This window comes from Tenebrio molitor, chromosome 4 (genome assembly GCF_963966145.1).
Source record: "Tenebrio molitor chromosome 4, icTenMoli1.1, whole genome shotgun sequence".
Classification (NCBI taxonomy): domain Eukaryota; kingdom Metazoa; phylum Arthropoda; class Insecta; order Coleoptera; family Tenebrionidae; genus Tenebrio; species Tenebrio molitor.
Genome location: NC_091049.1, coordinates 29,177,197 through 29,203,161, shown reverse-complemented (window position 1 = coordinate 29,203,161; position 25,965 = coordinate 29,177,197). Strand labels below are relative to the sequence as shown.

The 25,965-nt window shown below is 35.0% G+C and overlaps 2 protein-coding genes across 4 annotated transcripts; one reads left to right on the top strand and one right to left on the bottom strand.

Annotated features, from left to right (window-relative positions):
* Positions 1 to 4,317: 4,317 nt before the first annotated feature.
* Positions 4,318 to 13,642, bottom strand: LOC138127729 (uncharacterized). Of its 2 annotated transcripts, none has more exons than XM_069043801.1 (4): positions 13,522 to 13,642; positions 10,584 to 10,640; positions 4,539 to 9,749; positions 4,318 to 4,483 (listed from the first exon to the last, which is right to left on the bottom strand). In XM_069043801.1, the coding sequence occupies exons 1-3, from the start codon at positions 13,528 to 13,530 to the stop codon at positions 4,767 to 4,769; spliced, it is 5,049 nt and encodes a 1,682-aa protein (XP_068899902.1). In that variant the 5' UTR covers positions 13,531 to 13,642; the 3' UTR covers positions 4,318 to 4,483; positions 4,539 to 4,766. The 2 variants fall into 2 exon arrangements, with proteins under 2 accessions (XP_068899902.1, XP_068899901.1); XM_069043800.1 differs by lacking the exon at positions 13,522 to 13,642 and adding an exon at positions 10,772 to 10,960.
* LOC138127730 (cytochrome P450 4C1-like) lies at positions 12,110 to 25,155 on the top strand. Of its 2 annotated transcripts, XM_069043802.1 has the most exons (10): positions 12,110 to 12,342; positions 22,912 to 23,190; positions 23,365 to 23,556; positions 23,608 to 23,793; positions 23,845 to 23,911; positions 23,971 to 24,097; positions 24,146 to 24,185; positions 24,237 to 24,584; positions 24,636 to 24,815; positions 24,865 to 25,155. In XM_069043802.1, exons 2-10 carry the CDS (start codon positions 23,004 to 23,006, stop codon positions 25,032 to 25,034), a joined length of 1,497 nt encoding a protein of 498 aa, XP_068899903.1. In that variant the 5' UTR covers positions 12,110 to 12,342; positions 22,912 to 23,003; the 3' UTR covers positions 25,035 to 25,155. The 2 variants fall into 2 exon arrangements, with proteins under 2 accessions (XP_068899903.1, XP_068899904.1); XM_069043803.1 differs by lacking the exon at positions 22,912 to 23,190 and having other exon boundaries at positions 12,114 to 12,342.
* The last annotated feature ends 810 nt before the right edge of the window (positions 25,156 to 25,965 follow it).

The window sequence follows — 25,965 nt, the reverse complement described above, 5'->3', positions numbered from 1 at the left end:
TATCAATCGTCCACAAGAATCTGTGGTTTCATCTACACAGAACCATATATAATTATTTGCAATTATCTCCTTTATTTCTTCGATTACATTTTTGTAAACTAAGTCGACATAGCTTTTGCGAAGGGTTGATTCTGCAGGAACATGTCTGCCAGTGTATTTTTGTAAAAAACTTTTAAATACATTGTTACTTAGTTTTGTTAGAGGTATATTAGAAGATACCATCGAATTACATAAATCAAAGTAAAATTCTTGTTCATCTGTTACTGAGCTACAAGCTAACGACTGGGCAATGGTCTGTTGTTTACTTCCACTTTTTAATTTTTTCAAATTTTCTTTATGAATTGTAGTTTTAAGATGCTGCATTATATTGTATTTCTTTTCACCATTGATCTACAAAATAATACATTGGCAAAATAATTTTCAGATCTAATCCAAAAATCTTACCGTTTTGAGGCACACTTGACAAATTAATTTGCAGTTTTCATATCTTAATTCGGAGTGACTTCGTATCCAATCGTCGACGGAAGGTTTAGCTTTGGGCATTTTTCAAAAAGTAGGTACACGCAAAACACCAACGTACACACTAAAAATACGCTCGAGGTATGTTACCAGATAAAGAACCAAATAAACACTAAACTAAGAAATGATCTTCCGCAATGTTCCAGTAAAACAAAAAAAAATAACAGGTGAATTTCTATCCAATCCGGGAAGGGCGGCGGCATGAACTTCACAAGTTTTCCCAGAATTGCGTCGGGAGTTTTATTTGTATGGAACAAAAAAATGACATGGGAAGTCATAAAATTGGTTCACAGAGAAAGCCGGTCGCAAGCGGTGTCTCATCAAACAGGGGTGTAATCTATAAAATAATAAGACGTGATGCACTAAATATTGATGGGCCAATGCGGATCTGAATTACACGCGACAACTGGTGATTTACGACCTGCAATAGCCTTTGATAATGCCGATTTAGATTCTGAATTTACCTTCTTGTCAGCAACCTTGTCAAAACGTAAATTTGCACCAAAATTCCTGAAATATGCACCAAAATGGCACGAAAAAAATTAATATGCATGAAAATGAAAAATAAGCAAATAAGCGTAAAAAAAAATTGTTCATTCTTTTTTTTTGTCGTAGTTTATATATATACAAAGTTTTAACGCTGTGCCATTAAGAATTATCAATGGCATAATACCTAGGAATCCGCGCTCCAGATATGATGTCTACGCGATACACAGCGCACAAACCGTATGCAAGCATTCTGTATTTTTTGCAACTTAAGGCAGTTTTATTTGTTAAGAAATAATAGTACACCAAAGAACAATAATCAAAATGTGGATAAATAATAGTTTTGACTAATTGGAGCTTCGTTTGTTGATCAAGCTGAAATTTGAGACCATATACACTTCTCAATTTTTGCATAGGCTTCCTATATACATATATTGTTTTTTGTTCGACACTGTCAGAATTTGAGAATTTTCTCCTGTGTGAAGGGATTTTGATAAATTTGACAAGTTGTCAAAACGAAACGTCAAGCTAATTTTAAAGATTTTCAGCGATTTGGAGCCTTTAAGTGGCTCGTCGAACAAAAAAACGTTGTATTCAACTCGTTCTTGGGCTTTTTTTGGCACTCGTGGACCTTTAAAATGCTCGTTTCTCTCGCGTTTTAAAATGGCCATCGCTTGCCAAAAAAGACCCAATTTACACACAAACTCGTCAAATAAACTACTATTATTTAATGAGTTCGTGTGTAATTTGGGCTTTTTTTGGCATGAGTGGGCCAGTGAAACGAGAGTTTTAAAGGTCCACGATACTATTATAACTCTCAAATCAGTGTCTCCAGAACAGCAAAAGAACTCGCATTTGTTAAAGTTTAATTCAAGTCCAATTTTTATGGATCAATTGATAACTTTCTTAATGTCGGACAAAACTACTTCTGGCTAATCAGCTAAGGTTCCATCATCTAAATACCAAAAATTCAGTTGAGAATCCAAAGATAAAATAATTGGTTGAATGGCAAAACTAAAAATCATAGGACCGCAAGCATCTCCTTGCTGGGCTCCAACAGAAGAAGAAATCAAATGATCACCGAAAAATAAAGTTGAAGGATTCCAATAGTATTGATAAAGATAAGAGTAAAGAAGTGGGGTATGACATTTGCACTTCTTTTAGAATACAGTCCCGTTCGACTGAGTTAAAGGCGTTTATGAAATCTAATTAAGAAGAACTTTGCCAGGGTTTCGGTCGTTATTTACAAAGGTTCGAGTGGTATGAATTGCTTAGTTGCCACTCCAAGTTGGTGTGGAGAATAAAACGAATTTACAATATGACGACTTTGAAAACAGGATAGCTTTGAAGTAAATCTTCGTAAACAGTTTCCTATAGCGATCGATCTAATTCCTCCATCTTTCTTATGAAGGGCACATAAAGACGAACCATATAATAAATGACAAATTTCTGAAGGAAGTAGGCCAGACAATAAAAAATTGCACAGTTTTGTTAAAGCTCTTAGTGCCTGCTGACCTGCGTCATCCGCTGACAAAGATATAATTTCTTTCAAGTATTGTGGTCTCATGCCATCTAAACCCGGTGACTAACCGGCAGAAAAGGAATTGATAGGTTCTCGAATGTTTTGCTCATTGACTATTAAAGAAAAGTCTCCTGGTTTGAAAGCGTCTGAGAAAAAAAGTTGGCGAGATGGTGAAGGATGTTTTTTTTTTTAATTCTTCAGCAACATCTTCATTGAATGAAGCTAATGAGTCATCCGAGGACAATAATAATTTAACAGCTCCATTGATATCAAAATCGGCTACTTTTGCTTCAACTTTCTTAGCTAATGATAAATTTGTACGTTTCTTAGAAACAGTTCGTATTTGAGGAACTTCAAAATTAGAAAGATTTTCTTTTATATGCTTATTCAATGACTTATCAGATTTCTCTGCTACATTGAAAGCTCTATAGGAGAAAAGCAAAAGATTCTCAAAGGAAGAGATTGATTTGGTCGAGACAATTATTAATAATGGAGCTTAATTTATCCACAGCTAAATGTCTACAAGCTTTTGGTAATCTTCTAATAGTTGGTAACTGATGTTTTAAATTAATAAGCAATGTTGTGATTGAATCGGTTCAAGAAAAGGTAGAAGAAGTTGATATCAATATGATACTTATCTACATGAATTTGGAATCTGTTATTATCCTTAAAAGATTTTCCAGGACATAGAGTACAAAGTAATCTTTGTGATCCACTAGAATGACTATTTTGAGACCGGAATTGCTTCTCATAATCCATGGAATTAGATAGAGTGGGCCGTATGATTTCCCTTTCATTAAAGTTAAAGAACGTCGTTAAGTTGCTTTGTCTCTGTCTAACATAGTGCTTGGCATATACTCTCACATTGTCTAATCAATTATTTAGTTAATGAAAGGCTTAACGAATGGGAAATCATACGGCCCAGTGTTATTAATTGCTTAATTTTTCCTTCTTGTGTTATTATTTTTTGAGGAAAATGATTCTCACAAAAACGATTGGCCCATTAGTCCATGAATTCTTGTCCTAAGGCCCCTTTCGTTTTTAAAATTCCTGTTGCATTTTTCACATCGAAAAACTAATTTTCCTCCAGAAATTTTATGATGACATTTCTGTCGAAAGACCTGCATCAGTTAAATATTTGTCACTAATTTTCCAATGGGTAGTTCGTAAACGGAACCTTGAGTCTTGAGGCAATTTAAATTCAAGAAAGCTATTATTATTTTCGTAAAGAGAATTATTAGATGATGTTGACAGAGGCATAGCACACTGTTTTTTTTTTAATAGGAATTGAAATCGAAAAACGGAAACAAAAACAAATCGAAAACAAAATAAATTGTCGCTAGATAACCCTCATTACATTTTATTTCTTTCGCAGTATAGTGTCAGTACTTGGACACGTGAAATTAGTTATTTCTTATGGAAAAGACAGTAAAATAATAGTAGTTTATTTGACGAGTTTGTGTGTAAATTGGGCCCACAAGTGCCAAAAAAGGCCCAATTTACACACGAACGAGTTGAATACAACGTTTTTTTGTTTGACGAGCCCCTTAAAGGCTCCAAATTGCTTAAAACCTTTAAAATTAGCTTGACGTTTCGTTTTGACAAGTTGTGACATTTATCAAAATCCGTTCACATAGGAGAAAATTCTCAAATTCTGACAGTGTCGAACAAAAAAAAAATTATAAACCCGCTTTAGCAACTAGTCAGTCATAAATTACAAAAACATTTTCGATTTTCTTCCTGAAAGTCATCTATCCTTCGTTTCAAGATTGAGATATTAAGGTGAAGCATGAAAACATCAATTTCTTTATTTCAAAGTACATTTACACGCCTTTATTTCTTTCTCAGTTGTTCAGACACCACAAAAACAAAAATTATTATAATCGAGAAAGGTACAATTAATTCACTTTGTCTGAGTGTTTGCGGATTCCTAAGGAAGACTCGAGAATTGTTACCCTGCAATTTAAATTCACTTTATTTTACGTACCAAAGACATTTCGTAATTACTTACCCATGTGTGGAGAAAATATATAGATATAATTAGTTTGTTTCTGTTGCTGAAGATCTGTCAATAATTGTTGAAGCATTTCTTCTGATAAGGAGTAATTTGAAGATTTTACTGAAACTGAATTTAAAACGACGAGTTACTTATCGATTGATAAACTGTAACCTTTGCAACCGGAGATCATTTTGTGATATACTGATATAAATAAAAATCTATCTAATCATCTCTTCAGGTTTACGAAATAGTACAATTTGAACAACTGTTCAAATTGAGAGAATTTTTCAGATCTTGATTGGCGTAGTGGAGCGGCTTCTTATAGTTTCTGTCTTTGACTTCGATCGACGCCCCTTTACTCAGTAAAATAGTTACTTTTTCGAGAGAATTACTCAAACATGCGTAGTGGATCGCGACGCGACCATCCTTATCTGCAAGACTTATATTGGCACCAGACTCCACCAGATCCGCCACGATATCTGGGGAGATACTGCTGTACATGCAGGCATAGTGCAAAACCGTCTTACCATCCTTGTCTTTAACATTCACCTTGGCACGATTTAAAATCAGAAGTCTCACTTTCTCTGAACAACCCCCGATACAAGCGTGGTGCATCGGAGTACGACCTTGCTGGTCGATACTGTTCAAATATGCGACGTTGCGGATCAAGAGTTCTGTCACAGTGGGAGACACGCAAGAGCTTTCGCAAGCAAACTGCAGCAGAGTGCTGGTAGCAGTTTTAACATTTACATTGGCGCCATTGTCAATCAGCAGTTGCAGTTTCTCGAGAGAACCGGTCATGCAAGCGTAGTGCGCAGCGGTACGGTCGCTGCTATCGACCAGATCTAGATCCGCTTCGCTTTGTATTAGCGTTTTGACAAAATCGTAAGACAGTTTCTGCTTTTCGCATGCATAGTGAAGCGGGGTTTTGTTCCAGTTGTCCGCGACATTCACTTCGGCGCCATTTTGAATCAACAACTTCAATTTCTTGGTGGACCCGCTTAGGCAGCAGTAGTGAAGAGCGGTACGGCCGCATTTATCGGCGACATCCAAGTCTACCCTGTTCGATATTAGAAGTTTTACAACGGTACTAGAGATGGACCGAGTCTCACACGCGTAGTGTAAGATTGTCTTACCGCGCGCGTTCTGGGCATTAACGTCGGCGCCATTTTGAATCAACAGCTTCACTTTCTCGGCAGAACCGTTGGTGCACGCGTAATGCAGAGGAGTACGACCGTCTTGGTCCACGACATTTATTTTCGCCGATTTCCTAAGCAACAACTCCACAACATCGTCAGGAATTGTCTGGTCTTGACAAGAGTAGTGCAGAGCAGTCTTGTTGCTTCCGTCTCGCACGTTCACTCTCGCGCCACTCTTAATCAGCAGTTTTAGCTTCTCGGAAAAACCGTTTTGACAAGCATAGTGAATAGCGGCCCGACCACTCTTATCTTTAAGATTTGACTTGCCCCCAGAGTTGGCCAAAAACGTGACCAAATCATCGCCAAACTGTTCGTTCTCGCAGACATGGTGCAGCGCAGTTTTACCGCGCTCGTCTGGAGGATTGACATCGGCGCCATTTTGAATCAGAAGCTTCAAAATGTCGGACGAGCCGTTGAGACAAGCGTAATGAATGGGAGCGTGACCAGTCTTGTCGACGATATTCAAATTGGCACCGTTCTGCGTTAGCACTGTTAACGCGTTGACAGACGAGTCTCGACAAGCGCGATGGACCGCAGTTTGACCGTACTCATCTCTAGAATCGACGTCGGCGCCATTTTGAATCAGCAGTTGTATGACTTTTGGAGCGCAAGCGCGGTGCAGCGGGCTTTGGTTGTTGTTGTCTCTAGCGTCTAGATCCGCGCCGGATTTAATTAAAAACTTGATCGCGTCAAGATTGTTAGCATCGCAAGCATAGTGAAGAGCTGTTCTGTTGTCACCGTCCCTCACGTTTACATCGATCTTGAGACTTTTCAAAAGGTCGCCGAATTTGGAACACATTTTGCTCAAAAGTTTTGGTTTGGTGGTCAAGTAATCTGTGTAATTTGGAGTGCACAAAATGTGGTTCAAACTCTTGACCGATCCGTGCTCTACAGCCAAATGTAAAAGATTTTCTCTGAAATTGGTCATGACAAACGGAAGATTCGAGAACAAGGTGAATATCTTTGAGTGGTCGATCTGTACGGCGTAGAACAGAACAGAGGGAAAGAATTTTGTTCTGAATTCGCGAATTCTCCTCTTGTCCTCGTTTGACAGTCTCGTAAACGGCAGTAACAGAAACGCGTCGTCAAAAAAAATTGAATTTTCACTTTCGCAGCCGTGTTTCCAAAGGAAATCAACGATTTGTTGAAACTCGGCGTCGTTAAATCGTCGCTTTGCGCTGGGACAATAAATAATGCATTCATTCTTTTCTGTTTTCTCAGTTTTGAGAATTGGGTACTTTTGGCGCCACGTCAGTGCCAGTTGGAGGGCGTTGCGCTCGACCTTATCTTGACGCGTCAACTCCGTCGCGTTGCATTCCCTCAAAAGCTCGAGGTTCTTGTACAACACCGCAACGTGCGCTTTGCTATTCTTTGACAAAATCAAGTCCAAGAAAAATCGAATGTTTTTGTAGCGCTCGTTATACAGGAAATCGTTACTTTGGAAGATGTTGGTGTAGTTTTGTGAAATGTACGAAGCTGTGAAGTACTCACCGAAAGAATTGTGGCAAAACTCTGGACACAACTCCTCCGAGACGTGAGTTATGAGGCCGAAAGGGTCCCGGCCGCTGTGAATTTTTTTCAAAAATTTGTCACAATCAGAAACTTCCACTAGGTTTTGGTCCAAGTAAGTCGCAGCTGCGACCTTTTCGTACTCACTCAGTAACGACTTGTGCGCGCTTTTGGCAGAAATGGAATCAACATTTTGATTGTCAATTTGGAATTTGTCGTCTACAAAGTGTTCGAATAAGTCCGCTGCTGTAAATACGCCATCGATAATATCCAAATTCGTTTTTAGATCTCGACCAAGCAACTCGGTCAGCATGAAAAGTTGCAAAGGCGCCTCTATTATGTTGTGGTTGGGAAACCGCGCAATGTTTTTTCTGATTTTTGCACAAATTTTGACCAAGTCTGCGTCGTAGCAGCCTAGACGATTACCAACGTAACTTTTTTGTTGGTCGTCGTCAAGCGGCATCAGGTTTTTGGAAAACACGTTAAATTCAGTTTCTAGCAAAATTTTCAAGTTATTTCGAGACGTTATCCACTGTCGGTGTCCTCTTCTGGATACGTTCTTGATAATTTTTTTGGCAATGTTTAAGTTCTCGTTTGAAATCTCGTCCAGTCCGTCCCAGATGAACTGGATTCGTCCATTCGTTTTCAAAATTTGCGAAATTCGTCGATTCATGTCTCTCTTCTTGAAGATATAGTCCACAAACTCCTCCGCGTCAACATTTTTCTTTTGGAAATATCTTACATGATTTCTGACGTGAATCAAAATTGTCAACACACTTGGACGAGCTTCGTTTTTCAAATTTTTCATCAATGTAGTTTTCCCCATTCCAGGATCCCCACAAATAATGTTAATGCTATTGGTTGAAGGACCGTCAAACAATTCACTCTCGTTGATAGACATTTCACTTATCCCAATCCCTTCACCCTTCAATAGATATTTTCTCAACTTCTTGATCGAGTTGCTTCTGATCCACTCCAGACACTCATCGTTGACGTATCTGAACTGGTGACAGTCACCTTTTCGAGATTTTTTGGCACACAATTTGTTGAACTCCTCTTGACAGTATTCGCCTTCGCTGACGTAGATGACTGTTTCGTCGTAGTCGTTGGAAAAATCTTCCACTTTGACAAACTCGACGTAGTCGAAGCGACATTTGAAACTGTCCAAGTCCTCGATTGAACTGATCAGTATGAGATTGTTTTTGGAAACTTGGTTCAAAAACTTTGAGTCGATCAGGACTTTCGACAGGCTTCGAAAAATGTAGCAAGGTGGCAAGATTTCGTCTTGGTCGCTCTTGGGGATGTACTTGTTCGTCATCAAGACTAGTTCGTCTGTTGTGATCTTCTTGATCTCACCACGGTCCAAATTCATTTCACTTAAAGTGACTGTGCCGGCACAAGGAAGCGAGTAGACAAAGCGATTCATGAAGTTCTGGTACAGTTGGGGTTGATTCTCCAGATCTGACAAATCTTGAAATTGAGAAGAACTCTCGATGGAAAATTTTGGGCTCAGTACTACAAACTTGTCGTCTTCACACAGTTTCAACGCTGGATTCAAGTCAGTCCTGCCATCTAGGACCAATGGACACTGTCCCATCAACCACAATATCACATTACTTTCTCCACCACCAAAATCCTCCAGATTGTCAACATGATTCAACTTCACCTGGTACTGTTTTCGAACGTCGTTCACCTCTTTAAGATCTATCTCATTCTTGACATCTTTCCAAATGCTCTTAACACTTTTGTAGTTTCTCTTGTCGAAAATTGTTATCCGAAACTTTGACATGGCATCTCTTAGGAGTTTTGTGTTTTCGTCGACTGGACTCGAAGAGAATGACAACGGCTTGATGAATGGTGACAACACTCGAATAGCAATCGCACGCTTGATGCACCTCTTACTCAACTTCTGTGTTGTCCCCTCTGTCAAATTCCACCCGATTATGAAATAGACATACTCCCTAAAAACTGACTCATCGCAATTGAACATTTTTGTAAACGCTTCCAAAGTGTCAACTTCGATTGTGGTGACATCTGCCTGGTTGGCATACAAGAGACAGTCTGCAGCGTTTTCGATCTTCAACTGGTAGCACTGTCCCGCTTCCCAAGTAGACAAAAGTGGATCTGGTAGAGAGTTGTCAACTTTAACTGCAGTTTCCCCGAAATTAAATTTTTGGCCGTTGAAAGTCGAATTTGTGAAAACTATCAACTTGACATTTGATTTAACATTTTTAGCATATTTCTCGAAGTTTCCATTGTCGCCAGTCAATCCAGCAATAGTCGACACTTTCCTGGTGTCGAAGTATTTTAATTGAAAAGCGTAAATTTGTATTCCTCGGGTGTGGTATTTGATTTCCACCACTATGTCGTCAAAATCGCAAAATTTTTCATTGTTGGAAGACAAAGAGAAGTCCTCGATTTCTTCATTTTCGATTAATTTGAGGACCAACTGTGCAATGTAAATGTGTTTGTAGTCCTGTGCGGGGTCAGTGGTTTTACGTCTTTTTTCGAAAATCTAAAAAAATGTTTTACCGTGGTAGTGATTATTTCTTTGCTTCCTAAAGTATAAAAATGAAAACAACGAATTGTTTCTCAAGCATTTTTTTTAATCGTTGATGAATTGTAATTATCCAACAAGGTGCTATCTTTCGTTCAGATCGTTATCACAAGATATGAATTATCTTGGTGGATAAGAGATTAATCAAGTAAGACAGAATGTATTGTACAAAACATTTCAATAAAAAAATTGAGTAATAATTACACACTATTTCTTATTGACGCAGAGCAGAGCAGAGCCACCCCACAAATTGCAATTCGACAAAATTAACGAAAAATGAAAAACTGACGCTAACATTTTTCATGAAAAATTATATGAAAAATGTACGTTGCGTCTCCTGTAGCAAATTTTATTGCAGCAATGTTTTTCGTATCAAGTAATAAATTACAAGAAAGGATATATCGCGCATTCAAATGAAATTTTGGGTTGAGTAGGCGTTGGAAAAATTAAACCGTTGAGAACAGTGTAAAGTTTGATTTTCCCGCCTTTTGACACGAATGACACTTATTTATGTTTAATCGGGACATAATTGAACATGTTTGTTTTCAGCAAAAGGAGCCCTTAGAAATTTGCTTCGAGAATATGAATCGTTATTCTACTTTTAATATAAAACATTGCAAAGAATAAAAGAAAGAAAGAATTTTTTGGCTCTAAATTTTAGGTTAGCTGTCAACATGCTCCAGTTAATCTACGCTTTAAAAAAGCACAACAATTGACGGTTTCCAACGCCTTCCCAGCCCAGAATTTCATTTGAACGCGCGACATATACTTACTGATAAGAGGTAAACTTACCGAAGAAAAATTTCTGGAAATCTTCGTTTTCTCTCCTGATCGCACTTGTCGCTGGTTCTGAAAAAATGTATTTTGCGATTAATACAATTTATGTTTTGGACAAAATAACAATAAAGTAAATTCTTAGTGAATGTGTCAAGTCAGACTACAGTTTGTCAGTTCAAAAAGTTGTACATTTAAACACTTACCGTTGTCATAATTAAAACTATTAAAGATAGTGAAACTACTTCACAGTAAGAATTAGTGTTTAAAAGTATTAACCAAGTTCATTGTGTTATCTGTTTCAAAAGTGGAAGCAGTAGTCATACTGTACAGAATACTGTAAAAAAATTACGTCTCACTCTCATGGAGATTCAGATAAGACTAATCAATACACAATTAAATCATTGATATTTGTTGATTAATTTTTAAAGATTTGAAGACATTTTTTTCATTTAATAAATAAAATGAAATTTGAAAATAAAATGTTATTTACGACATACTTATACGGTGCGATCGAATAAAAAAAAATCAGAGTAGGCGAAAATGGTGGTTTGAACCAACCAAAGCATCAGAATAGCACAATCCAGATAAATCGTTTTTTTTTTTATTCGATCGCACGTTATTACGTTTATAAATACACAAAATTTTACAGTTTTTGATAATATTAGATCTGTAAGTTGTCATTAGTAAAACAACGATAAAATTGTGCCCAAACAACAAAAAGAAGAAAAAAAAATAGACGAAAAGGTGCAATACTCATAAAGTGATAAATAATAATCCATTGTTTAAAGATTTGAAGAAGATAAAACCCAAATATGTGTTTCATTATTAAATGGAAGAAGGTTTGAAGTACTGGATATGCGATAGTTAATCGGTAAACAGGATGCAGATCTGGACAGTACAATGGGAATTTTTCAATAACAATTATTTTGCAAGACATATTTTTTATCATATCTGTAAGATAGTGTATTTTGTTATCACATCTATCTTAGTATTAAAAACAATGTATTGATAATGATATTGTGTCTTTACGCTCCCCACATTTACACCTTGCAGAAAATGATTGGTATTGCATTAGGAGATCACATTTAGAGCAATCTGATCTACACTTTAAAACAGTAATAAATACTTGAGAAATAATTGAGTCAGTTTATTCAGAGCACTTGGTTAAGTCTACTATTACGTATTAAATTATGTAAAAAATGAATCAAAATAAACCGTTCTAAATTTTTAATTTTAGAAATCATTTAGAAAATTGTTGTTGTTTAGATTTAGATCTCTCATATCTCATTGATGCTTGTTCTTATTGTTTTAATGTGTGATGATAACAATGTAATGAATAAAAATAGAAGAAAGAGAAAAGATAAGCTAATACTCGTATCCTTTCTAATCTAGTTAATTATCCATTTACGACATTAGAGCTGTACAAAATTTTATTGGAATAAAAACGTGTTTGCTGTTAATAAAATTCGACCACGTTTTTGTTATTAATTGATTGTTAATGTATGGAGATTTAATTGAAATTAATGCAACTGTGATTTTTAATAAATCCATCAAGGTGCTGTCTTTTCGCTCGTCATAAATTATGTATTTTTATTCAAATAAAAAAAGATAAAATGTAAAAACAAGTATTAAAAAAAAATGAGATTGCTAATCTTGTGTACCGTGAAAAGCTGACATTTTATCTTCAAGTGGAGTTTCAGGTTTTTCTTGCTTTGATCTGATGCTGTTTAAATTTACACTGTATTGGTGTTTTTTATTTTTACATGCCCTCGAGGTAGACAACTGCCCTCCACAAATTTACAACAAAATTAAAAAAAGGCTTCACAATTTAATTTTTGCAACTGATTTATCTGACAACGTTTTTGAATATTTTATTATTCGAGTCTGAGTGAATTGGTATATAATTTTGATTCCTCGTAGAAATTTTAACTTTTCACAAATGATTTCTTTTATGCTCTTGGTGGTGTCAAAAGCAACATCGCGCGTTCAAATGAAATCCGGGACTGAGTAGGCGTTGGAAAAATTAAACCGTTTAGAACAGTGTAAAGTTTGAATTTCCCGCCGGTTGCCACGAATGACAGTTGTTTATGTTTAATCGGGACATAATTGAAAATGTTTGTTTTTTTCAGCAAAGGGTGCTCTTAGTTTTCTTCGGGAATAGGAATCGTTAAGTTATTCTATTTTTAATGTAAAAAGAATGCGAAGAAAGACACAAAAGAAAGATTATTTTTGGCTCTAAATTTTAGGTTAGCTGTCAACATGCTTCAATTAATCTACGCTTTAAAAAAGCACAACAATTGACGGTTTCCAATCCCTTCTCAGCCCAGGATTTCATTTGAACGCGCGATATTATCCTGCATCAAGTAAATTAATAAGATACTTTGCAATAATTATTTTAGCCACTTATTTTTTAAAGTTAGACTTTTTTTAAATGATAAACATTGGCCTTACTTTTTTAATAAAGGCAAAGCAGAAAAATAGTTCTGTCATGTTTTCCAACACCTAATCCGGTTTAGTTAAACTGTTTTTTTTAATTTCAAAAATTATCCAGGTATTTATTAATTCTTTTTATAAGAAATGTTTTCTTGTAATTCCAATAATATTTATACATACTTGTTTTATTTATGTTACTGTTAAATAATTGTGTATTAGTTATCTAGACATTCAGCTAATAAATTTCTTGCTAAACTGTATTATATAAAATGAAAAACATTGGCAAAGCTTCTTTTCGCAGAAAAATTTTGTAAAATATTCATTTTTTCCTGCCGCGAATTCTAGAAGTTAATTCTGGAATCAAGTACATATTAACAATTTAATGTATTTTTGAAAAAATCAACAATAAAATTAATATTAAATAATAATATTTATACAATTTTGAACAGATCCGATGAACTGTAGGTATACTGTAGTACATATATTTTTTTTTTTTTTAAATTTGTAAATGGGAACTTACCACTGTCATGCTGGATGTTATTAAAACTACTTCACTTACATAAACTAGGACTAAAATACATAAAAAAATAGTTTCATTGAGTTATCTGCTAACATGTGGAAACAGTGACCACATGTTACAGACTATTAAAAAAAAAAGAGATCTAAACTTATAAGCTTTCGATAAGCCTAATCAATACCAATTAAATAATCGATATTTATGGATATGAGTTTTTATTGATCTTCTCTTCCTTACGTCATATTGACCTAATTCACCAACATTTTAATTTTGGAATCTGCAATAATTGATCGTTTACATAAGACTTTATTTGTTTTGAAATTTTAATTCTTACTAATACAAAGTACCAAATTTTAATCTAGAATAAAATCTTAAAATAGATATTGGCGGCCATTTCAAGTGTCGGTAAAATCACATATAAAATCTAACTGATTTGCCACTTCCTTATCATTAAACCAAAGGAAATTTTGTACATTTATCTCAAGTGTTTTCCGTAAATTACGCCACTGGCTCTAGAAATAAAACTACCTAAATTTCGAAGAAAAATTTTAAATGAAACTGATTTAGCTTAATTTTAATTTTGAAAGCAATATCATAAGGTTTATTTAAAAAATTAGGTTACAACAGTTCTAAGCCAACGAATATCGGGTGTTTATTTAAGTTGGCGTCGAAGAGTCGATTGTGAACGCACCACTCGTCAGTCTGCACTGTAAAAATAAAGCGTGATCAAATTAATTTGCAATGGAGTTATCCATGAATTCGAAATCGTACGTCGTTACTTGAACTCCACGCTCCAATAAACACAGTTTGAAATACAGGTACGTACGTACTATTGCGGGCAAAAAAAGTGGGACATCAACGTCATTGTCTTGACTTTTAATGTGAAATAACCCTTATCTTATTCTAACCCTACTTTGAATTGATTGACGTTGTCATTAAGTATTGTAGGTTGTAGGGAATGATTGTAAGTAAGCACGTAGTGAAGATTTATTTAAGGCAAAGTCCCAATCAAAATCTATCTTTATCAAAAGGAGAGAGCATTTGGAAAAGGAAAATAGGAGTATAAAATAAATTTTTAAACTGTCATCTGGAATAGTGTCAAAAAAATGACAATAAAGCTTAAACTACATCAAATTTTTCAAAACTGACAGAAATTTGATGTCCCACTTTTTTTGCCCGCAATAGTACGTGTATCAATCGCAAAAGACATACGGATTCAAATCCATAGATGACCCGATTACAAATTAATTTGATCGATCGATACAAACAACGTAAAAATTGAGGTTAGATTTAACCAGCTGATTCGTGATCTGTAATTCGTGGGGTGTTCACAATCGACTCTTCAACGCCTATTTTGAGGATACATTTAAATGAACACCGGATACAATAAAAATTTAGAAATTAATGGAAGTGTGAAATACAATTAATTGTCTCAATAAAAAACGTGTGCAAGTACTCAGAAATATGGTACTCACTGCATGCAATTTCAGGAATCCAGTCATTAGTATTAAAAGAGAGTGGCATCGTTTATGACGTCCGTGTTGTGTTGACCTCCACATTTCGTTGATTTGACCCCGATAGAAAACATGTACCTTAGTTTGTTTCAAATGCTTGAAAATTGGTAGATTAATTTATTCATTATTTAAAATATGCCATCAAAATCATTGACGAACCAAATAAACCGATTATTTATTTTTGGGGAGTGACCTAGATGATGCTTATATAGTTTACTTATTAAATCATGTGGTACTGTTGTAGTATTATTAGAAGAATCCGTTTAATTCAATAAACTATTGACAGACTTTCTGCTTATATGTTTTATTCAAAACTGTTTATAACATTCATTTGTTTTTATAACAACCGCTCACTAATTAATATCAAATATAAATTTAATATTACAACAGCCCCCCTTAAATTTATTTTTTCTTTATTCTATATTCTTAATGCCGGAATTTTCTAAGCAATAGTTATGTTTGAATTTTGATAGAGGCTTCGTTAAAAAATCGGCGACCATTTCACTCGTTTGTATGTATTTAATTTCTATTTCTTTTCTTTGCAATATTTCTCGTATAAAATGATGCCTGATATCTATGTGTTTGGTTCTGGAATGTTGAATTGGGTTTTGTGCGAGGCTCCTTGCACCTTGATTATCGTTCATTATTTGAATTTGTTTATCTATGTCCAACACCTCCTTTAAAAATCGTCGCAAATAGATGGCTTCTTTTGTGGCATCGGATAAAGCCATATATTCTGCTTCTGTACTTGACAGTGCTACTGTTTGTTGCTTTCTTGCTTCCCAGCTGACAGAACAATTTGCAAAAATAAAAATATATCCTGTGTAAGATTTTCTGTCGTCAGGATTCGCTCCCCAGTCAGCATCTGCAAAACCAATTATATCTTCAACATTTTTTTCGTAAACTAATCCGTAGTCGTAGTACTCTTTTCGCAGCAGTCCAGTGTTCCTTTCCAAAACACGTATTATATTGACTTAAACAGCTTACAGAATATGAAAATGATAAATACATAAGGGAACCAATTAAAGTCTGATATGGACACCTCGTCATCTCTTCTTTTTCTTTTTCCGTTTTTGGACACATTTCTTTTGACAGTTTAACATTTGGGTCCATGGGAGTTGAAACTTCTTTTGAATTTTCCATTCCAAAACGCTTTAATAAATCATCAACGTACTTCTTCTGACTCATAGTAACTTTGTTTTTCTTTACGTTAAATTCAATTCCCAAACAATATTTAATCTGTCCCATATCTTTCATCTGGAAAATTTTCGCAAGATTTTCTTTCAGATTATTAATTTCTTCCATGCTGTTAGACGCTATTATTATATCATCTACATACACTGCTATTAAAACCATGTTTTCTTCGTTTCCTCTTCTTGTTTTTCTCATATAGATGCATTTGTCTGTGCTGAGGGGTCTTAAGTTCAACTTCTGTAGGTTCTCATCTAATTTTTTGTACCATTGACGACCTGACTGCTTCAATCCATATAATGCTTTTTTCAATAAACAAACTTTGAAGAAATTATGATTGGTCAAAAAAGAAATCACCTTTACTATGTTCGCGAAATTCTAGATAAAAAGGGAGAGACAGCAGCTGCAAGTATGAACATTTCAAGAACAAAAATACAAGAGTGGCATGAAAAATTTGGACACATTAACGAACAACAATTGAAAGAACTTGCGAGAAGTAACGAAGTTTATGGTTTGAATATTGGATGCAATGAACATTTAATAAATTGTTCAATTTGTTTGAAAGCAAAACAAACTAGAAAATCTTTTTCAAGAAATGAATCACATAAAAAAGGAAACATTATTGGAATTAATTCACACCGATATATGTGGACCAATGAGAGTAAACTCGATTGGTGGATCAAGATATTTTATTTCGTTTATTGATGATAAGTCAGGTTGGTGCGAAATTTACTTTATCAAGAAGAAAAGTGAAGCTGCCAGTGCATTTTTTAAATACAAGGCAATCAGCTAGGAAAAAGAATAAAATGTCTTCGATCGGATAATGGAACTGAATATTTATGTAAAGAATTTGAAAGTTATTAGGAGAAACATGGAATAAAACATGAAATGACGGTGGCATATACACCAGAACAAAATGGCGTTGCAGAACGAAGAAATCGCACTTTAATAGAAATGGCAAGATGTATGATGATACAATCGCAATTGTCGCCCTCATTTTGGGCAGAAGCAATTTCTACAGCAAATTATTTAAGAAATAGATGTCCATCTAGAAGTATAAATGCACAAACACCGCACAAATTATGGACGGGAAAGGATTTTAGCGTGAAACACTTTCAAATTTTTGGAACGAAAGGTTACAGGTTAGATAAAACTCCAAATAAAGGAAAATTTGATCCAAGAACTAAGAAATGTATTTTCGTGGGTTATTCAACAGAAAGAAGAGCGTATCGAGTGTGGTGCCCCGATTCTAAAAGAATTTATGCAACAAGAGACGTAAAATTTGTAAATAATTTTGAAGTAAAAGAACAACCGATGCAGGAAGAATTTACTTCTGAAGATATTATGAAGAAAGAAAAAGAAGTTGAAATATATTTGAACAATTATAGAAAACTTGAAAATGAAAATGAATCCATAGAAAATCAACCAGGAAATGAAGAAACAGAACGTGAAGCTAGTAATAATGAGAATCAATTAGAAGATCAAACAGAAATAGAAAACTTGCAAGAAAATTACACCGAAAGAGGAGAAGTAGAAACAAGAGAAAAGCGAAAACCTGGAAGACCAAAATTTCTTTATACAGGAAAGAAAGGAAGACCTAAGAAATTATACGTACAAGCATGTGAAGAAGAAATAACAGAGAAAGAAGGTTCAAGAACAAATGAAATTACTGAAGAAGATCCAAAAACAATTAAAGAAGCATTTTTACGACAAGAATCCGAAGAATGGAGAGAAGCGATGAAAAATGAATTTAATTCTCTAAAGAAAAATAAAACATGGGAAATAGTTGATCGCCCAAGTGATCGAAAAGTAATAGGCTGTAAATGGGTTCTGAAAACAAAATTTAATTCCGATGGTACGATCGCTCGTCGAAAAGCAAGATTAGTTGCAAAAGGTTATGCTCAATTGCCAGGAATAGATTTCCAAGAAACTTTTGCACCTGTTTCAAGATTATGTTCTGTAAGACTAATAATAATGGCCATCGCAGCACAATACAATTTAATAGTTCATCAGTTGGATTTTGTAACAGCATACCTGAATGGGGATATCGATGATATTAAAGAAATTATTTAAGTGGTTTTTCATAGTTTCTCCTTCATTCATTTTGGACATTATCAGTTGTTTTAACAACGTAGCTTTTCTTGCAGGACCTTTTGATTCATAAAGCTCCTTTAATTTTTTCCATATTCCATTTGAAGTTACACAATTTTTTATTTGCCTTAATTCATTGGGATTTATCGCTAAGATTAAATCTGCTCTTGCCTTTTTGTCGTTTTCTTCCCAAATCGTATTTTCTTCATTATTTGGTTTCTCAATTGATCCATTTACATATCCCCACATTTTGTTCTTTACGAGAACTGCCTCCATCTGAAGTTTCCATGTATCATAATTTTCTTTTCCCAGTGGTTCAATTCTTATTACATTTCCACTCATCTTCTTCTATTAAATCTTCTTTCTTTTAACATTCTCCTGGGCCCATAACCCTTTGTAGTATTATTAGAAGAATCCGTTTAATTCAATAAACTATTGACAGACTTTCTGCTTATATGTTTTATTCAAAACTGTTTATAACATTCATTTGTTTTTATAACAACCGCTCACTAATTAATATCAAATATAAATTTAATATTACAACAACTGTCATGTATTGATCCTTTTTTTAATTAAAAAACTAGCAAAGTTGTATGAGCGAACTGGTTTTGAGGTGATGAACTGATGAACCACAAAACGAGATTTCACACAATGGGAGACTGTTTAACGTTTTAAACGTGACGTAAACATAAACTTCATGTCACTCCAGAGGTCAAAAAACCAAGGTATGACGCAGAATCCCACCTTATGCCCTTGCGAAGCAAGTTCGAACCAATTACGAGTTACATGTATGCCGAGAAACTACAGAATGAATGCGAATTTTTGGGAAAAGATTCATAAATAAAGTTTGTGATGCTCATATTATTTTATTTTTCAAAATTTTCAATTTTTCAAAATTGTAAAAATGTATGGGCTCTCACAGGTGGAACAGTAATAAAAAATTTCGCATTATTTTTTGTTTTCACTTGATACTATAAAAAAGATAAGCTTATGGAAAATTTTAAGCTTTCTGAAACCTCCAAAAAATGTTTAGCGTATCACAAGTAACGTCCATTTATACTAAGACAAGATACCGCTACCATTAATCCGCTCAGTTTTCAAAAATGAACAGAAATTAATTGTTTTCTCTAATGCCTGATGCGGTAGGCATTTTACATCGCTCGGTTTTCGTTAAAACACTTCTACTGCGCGGTCGTGTTTTAATTTAAAAACCTCGCGCTATAAAATGTAGCGCATATGTAATGTAAATAACTATTTCATGCACCAAAACACTCGCTTCATGCAGTTATTAATAGGTATAAAAATAACTATTTTGAACGGCCTGACGCTCGGTTTTTGTTAAAACACTCCCGCTGCGCGGTCATGTTTCAATCTAAAAACCTCGCGCTGTAAAATGTAGTCTACTGCATATGTAACGTAAATAACTATTTCATACACAAAAAACACTCACTTCATGCACTTATAAAAACAACTAAAAATAACGGCCTGAACTACTATATAACAAAACACATTCCATTATTGAAAATAATTTATTTTTTTACTGCCAAACGGCTACAGAGAATAATATAGATTTCATAACAATAGCAACATTTCAACTGCAACTATCTATCTAACACTACATAATTCAAACATTTTGAATAACTCCCTTTTGCGCGGGTCAATTTTTGGACAACGTTTTTTTGTTTTAAATTGCTTACAAATTTTTTTAAGAATCTTGGACCAAAGGTTCTCATTCATTTTCTACGTTTTTGCAAATTCGTTTCTAGTGTCCGTTTGAGAGCTTTCGGATTTTGCACACTGGATCTCAAAGTTGTCTGTGTCAGTCGTTGCTTTTGATTGATTGCTTGAGTGGGTCTTCTGGAAGTGAAGAGAGCAGAATCTTAGAAGAAAAATGCGACTAGAAAGGAACTCTTGAAGAACAAAAAAATTGTAATCTTCTCCTCGTACTCCTTCTCTTTGGGAGTGTTGTAGCTTTGTTTACTTCTTCTTCTGTAATCTTAGAAGCATTGTGTTATTTAATTTGTACGTTACCAATGCAAAATTAAGTTTATGCCAATTTACTACAACAACTATTAGAATCTTTAATACTACAATGCAAATAGATGTCCGTTTCGTGTCACAATATGGCGGTACCCACGAAGTAGTGTTGCTACGACACGTCCCTTTTGACAGTAAAACCTGTCATTAATTTTATAAAAAAAATATAACAATAATGGATAATGTAGACGAACTTGAGCGACAAAGAGCAGCAAATAGAGAACGACAAAGACGTAGGCGAGAACAAGAGGAAGCCAAGAAGAAAGAGATATTGAAAATGAGCGTAGAAGATTAAATTATCAGCAAAGTGATAGCGTAAGAGAGACACATAGAGAAAGAAGCGGTTTGTCACAGGAAAGAAGAAAAGAAGAGGTGTCAGATACTCAGATAATTTAATAATAAAATGTAAAATAATTTTTAAATATTTTATCGCTCCGTGCGTAAGTACGGGCCGTTCCACTGGTACTGATAACTTGTTGACGCACAAACGGGAAAGTACCATAGTAATATATACAAATAAAAAAACATATCTACATATTATTATTATTCAAAGTTGAGAACACTATTATTAAATCACTTTTTTTACTACACTACCAACTTAAATCCCATTTTTTATATTCAGGAGAATTGACATTGATTGACATTGTCATTTATTATTCTGCCAAAAATGCATATTTAAATTGCTGTTCTTTAAACTGGTTACCATTAATCACAATCTCATCACCATAACAAATTATGTAACAAAGATCTGTTTTTTAAACCTGTCGCAGAATTTTCACAAACTTTCACTTTATGTGTTTATGTATTCACTATTTGTAAACAATGAAAAATTATTTACCTTTCACTAAATAACACTAGAAAAACGGAACTTCACAGTGTACCTACAAGTCAAAATGCCAAGCTATACATATTAGTAATATTACTAATGGTAAAAAGAATTTTTTACATAAGCGCATATATACCGTCCAGGTGAAATTTTGGGTGGGATAATCACTTTGGAATATATCATTAAAATGCGTTTTAGACTCAAATTCACTTCACAGTTGTCCAATATTTGAACAATTAATTATCCATTAACACATATTAAAGCTTAATTTATTTAAATTTAATAACTAGCGTGATTGATGTACAACACATTATACAGGGTGTCTCTGAAGTGCGCGGCAAAATTTTAACCACGAGCTACTAGGCTTCATGTAGAACTTGGAAAAAATATTTAAAAAATTCTACAGGTGTCCCAGAGTTGCGAAAAAGCTCCATAACTTGTTTGTTATTAAAGATATCAACTTTTACTTTCTTCTTTTTCTTTTAATTTTTCAAAAAAGCTTTCGACCAGTATAATAATAAATGCGGGGTGCCATTTGAAAAAAATGAGTGTTTGACATTTTTAGCTTGTTATATTTAAAAAATCGTAGTAGGCATATGCGACTAAGCACGTAATTGACTAAACACTTAACAAATGTGGCAAACATTCAGGAATCAAACAGCGTCAAATATTTTAATTTATGTGCAACTATTTGGAAGGTACGAATTTTCGAAGGGACCCCTGCAATTCGGAATTCTGGTAAAAAAAGCGCCATTGGTCAAAAACGATGACAGATAAGTAAAAACGACCTGTGCAGATTCGATTCACAATTTAGCATAGAATCCAAAAATGAAATCAAACTGGGTAGGTTCCATTTAAAAAAACATAACTTTAGCGTTTTTATAATATTGGGACACCTGTATGCATACCGCAATATTTTCCGAATATGCAGTAGAAGCATAGCTATCATCTAGAAAAAAGCAAAAGTTGATATCTTTAATAACAAACAAGTTATGAAGCTTTTTCGCAATTCTGGAACCCCTGTATGTCAAAAAATAAAATGACATTTAATTTTTAAGCTACAATTTTTTTTAATTGCTTTTAGTCTTCTACGTTGTCCCACAACCTCGTAGGTAAAATTTCAGCACATTTTAAAAATATACCCTGTTTATCATATTTTACCAATGCGGTTCCTTATTTTAAAGCATATTTCCTAGAGGTTACTTCGCATTGGCGTGCATTTTATTATTTAGCTATCTGAAGAGTGAGTCGAGAGGATACATATTTTATAAAATGTACGCCAATGTGAAGTAACCTCTAGGAAGCTTAAAAATTAAATGTCATTGTAATTTTTGACAGAATTTTTTAAATATTTTTTCCGAGTTCTACATGAAGCCTAGTAGCTCGTGGTTAAAGTTTTGCCACGCACTTCAGGGACACCTGAATTTATTTTAAAATAATCCTGTTCTACCTAAATGATCCATTTATTGCATCATCTAAACCAAAGCAATGGCCAGTTCATTTTTGCAGTTGTGTTTTAAGTGTCGTGGGTATTTCACCAAAAACCTCAAATTCACAAGATATACCTAATAACTTGTCCAAAGCCGTTAAATATTAATTTACATTTTATTTATTTTTTTTAATGATGAAGTTATACATTATGCATAAGAATAACAATATTGTTTACTTAAATATTCGCATATATTTGTTCTCGTGCGTCTTTTCTCTTGATTGATGATATTTCTTTATTCTCAGAAGAGGTTCATTGCAAATAGTCGACCTCGACAGGTTTACTCCTGATTTTGCCTATTGTATTTACCACAGAGTGTCGTCGCGATCCCGTCGAGATGTTGATTCTTGCAAGTGCAACAATACCTAAAGTTTTGGTGTCGATTCTGATTACTTTGACAGTAACTTTACTCCTGAAATATTTTTGGAATAGACGATGGCTCTACTATTATGCTGCAAAGCTTCCAGGACCACTCGCATGGCCTTTGTTGGGAAACGGTCTTGCATTTCGTCAAGGAAGAAATGGTAATTGTATTTAAAAAATAGAAAACATTCGAGAGAATACGTAAAAATATATTCTTCAAATAACTAGTGATAATAAAAGTGATTTTCGATTGGATACAAATCGGAGAAACGCAGTGCCTTTCATTACTTCCAATCATTAATCTTGTTGCAAGACCTAAAACTGTTCAATTGCAGAGTTTTATTATCAACTGCTTCGACACATCGACGTAAATCCAACAGTCTTCAGGCTTTGGTTTGGACCCTACCTCCACATCATCACTTCCCGCCCTAAGGACGCAGATCAGCTCCTCACCAACTTCTTGGAAAAATCTTCTTTCTTCAGATATGGAGATATGTGTTTCGGAAATGGTCTGGTAACGTCCAAAGGTAAATTTTACATTCGTAAAAAAATCGCACATTTATCTAGTGTTCTTGCAGTGGACGTGTGGAGAGGACGCAAGAAGATGATCATCCCAACGTTCAATCAGAAGATTTTGAATTCGTACACTGATGCATTGCAAAAACATTCCAAGCGCTTTGTAAGTGATGTCGAGAGAAGTTACGACGGAAATTCCATCCAATTGTTGCCGAAGATTTGGAACCACGCTCTGAACGGTTTCTGTGGTGAGTTTTTTCTTCAGTTGAAACCTGAAGTTGATGTTTTGTTGTTGCTAGAGACGTTTGCTGATATCGATGCAGATCTAGTCGTGGGACAGGATCAGTACCTGACGAATGTTAGAAGGTAAGCAAAACCAGTAATATTTCAACAATAATAACTGCAAGATTTGCTTCTTATTTAAGATTTGAAGAACTGGTGCTCGAGCGGTGTTTAAAACCTTGGCTTTACCCCAACTTCACCTTCAAACATTCTCCGTTAGGCAAAGAAACGACAAAATTGTCGGAAAACATCTGGCCCTTTGTCACTCAGGTATTTTATTGTCTCTACAAAGTCGGTATCTTAATCATATTCTTTCAGTTGATGAATCTGAAGAAAATGACACTTTGTGACAATTCTGGTAAGTTATCAAGTGTTTGTCTTCCTAGACGTAATCATACTCTTTGAGCAGATGATGATTTGAAGAAGAAACGCCACCTGAACCATTTGTTCTCATTACTCGCTGAAAAATACATGGAAGAAGAAGACGTTGCAGCAGAACTGCAGAATATGATACTTGCCAGTACTGAAACGACGTCGTATTCTTCAGGTTTCACATTTCTCGCATTAGCGATGCATCCTGAAATTCAGAAAAATGTCCAAAACGAACTCGACTCAATATTTGGGACGAGTGACAGAGACATCACGTTAGAAGATGTCATCAATATGGAGTATCTAGAACGAGTTATCAAGGAGTCACTGAGACTGTTTCCTTCCGTTCCATTCGTAATGAGAAATATGGACAAGACCATCGAAATTGGTAAAGGCTGCAGCCTGTGGAGTACTTTTCTTCTAATCACCTCGTACACAGATTCACACGTCTTTCCAGCTGGAGCAGACATCGTTGTCGCCATAATGAACATTCACATGAGACCCGACCTGTGGCCTGACCCTTGGAAGTTCGATCCAGACAGATTCTTACCAGAAGAAACCGAGAAGAGACATCGGTGTGCGTTTATGCCGTTCGGTCACGGTTCCAGAGTGTGCGCAGGTGAGAGCGCACTTCCCAAGAAATTTTAACGCAATTTGTTCAAATCTAGGTGTGAAAATGGCGATGACAATGATGAAGATTACGCTCAGCACTCTTTTGAGGAAGTATGATGTGAAACCGGTGTCGTACAAGTCGCTTAAAGAGATTCAGTTGGATTACGCCGTCTTCATGATGCCCAAAGACGAATGTCAAGTTGTGTTGGAAAAAAGGAAGAAGTAAATGCTATAAGGAAACAAATATTTTATTTTGACCTGTATTTAATGTTTTTTTTTGCCCTACGGGCTTTCTGATTTCTGTTTACACTTTCATACAAACATAAAATATATCCATTCATATTCAAGATTTTTATTAATCTCCCCCACTCCTCTCGTTCTCTATTCTTTCTCTCCTCTTCCATACCTCTTTCATCCATCTCCCTGCCATCTTCGCTCCATATTTCTCCCCGTTCCATTCTCTCCCTCTCCCTCATTTCGCCGCATGTGTACGAACGTCTCACTGTCTTCGCGTCACCTCTTACACCTTCTCTCTTCTCTTTCCGTCCCATTCCTGTTTTCTCTCTCCTCGTCACACATCTGAATCTCGCCATCATTTTTCTCACTCACTCCCCTCTCTATTGTACTTCGATTCTCTTATTCTCTCTCTTCTCTCTTACTTATCCTTGTCTTTGTCCCTCCACCTTTTTATTCACCTTCTCCTTGTATATTTTCTCGCCGGGTCGCTTTCTTCTTCTCTCCTTCTTCTAGAAATTTTTCTTCAGTTTCTCCTCTCTCTCATCGTCTCATCCCATCTAAACCACTCCCCGTTTATCTGTATTTTCCTGTATCCTATTTTCACCATTTTTTCTCTATCTCTCTCTTCTAAGGCCAACTCTCTTAACTACTTTTGAGTTTCCCTTTCTTCTTTTGTCAAATCGTCATTTATATACATCCTATCATCTTTTTTCCTTCAACTTAATCTTATTTAGCACAATGTTTTTCTTCTGCTCTGCATCATCTTATCTTTATTTATTTTAAATGCTTCCTTTACATTCACTTTCACCCCTATCTTCCTTTTTAACCATTCTTCCACCCCCCTCTCTATATTTCCACTTATTGCCCCTATTCTAGTTATTATAACATTATTCTTCCTCTCCTTCTTTTCTCCTTGTTCC

What these genes read in the sequence shown, in the direction of transcription:
- LOC138127729 (XM_069043801.1), bottom strand. An exon ending in TTTCCAGAAATTTTTCTTCG is followed by an intron (nt 9,750 to 10,583) that starts GTAAGTTTACCT and finishes ACATTTTTTTAG; the next exon opens with ATTTTCGAAAAAAGACGTAA.
- LOC138127730 (XM_069043802.1), top strand. Translation starts at nt 23,004, where the DNA reads ATGTTGATTCTTGCAAGTGCAACAATACCTAAAGTTTTGGTGTCGATT. An exon ending in TCTGGCCCTTTGTCACTCAG is followed by an intron (nt 24,098 to 24,145) that starts GTATTTTATTGT and finishes ATATTCTTTCAG; the next exon opens with TTGATGAATCTGAAGAAAAT. An exon ending in GACACTTTGTGACAATTCTG is followed by an intron (nt 24,186 to 24,236) that starts GTAAGTTATCAA and finishes CTCTTTGAGCAG; the next exon opens with ATGATGATTTGAAGAAGAAA.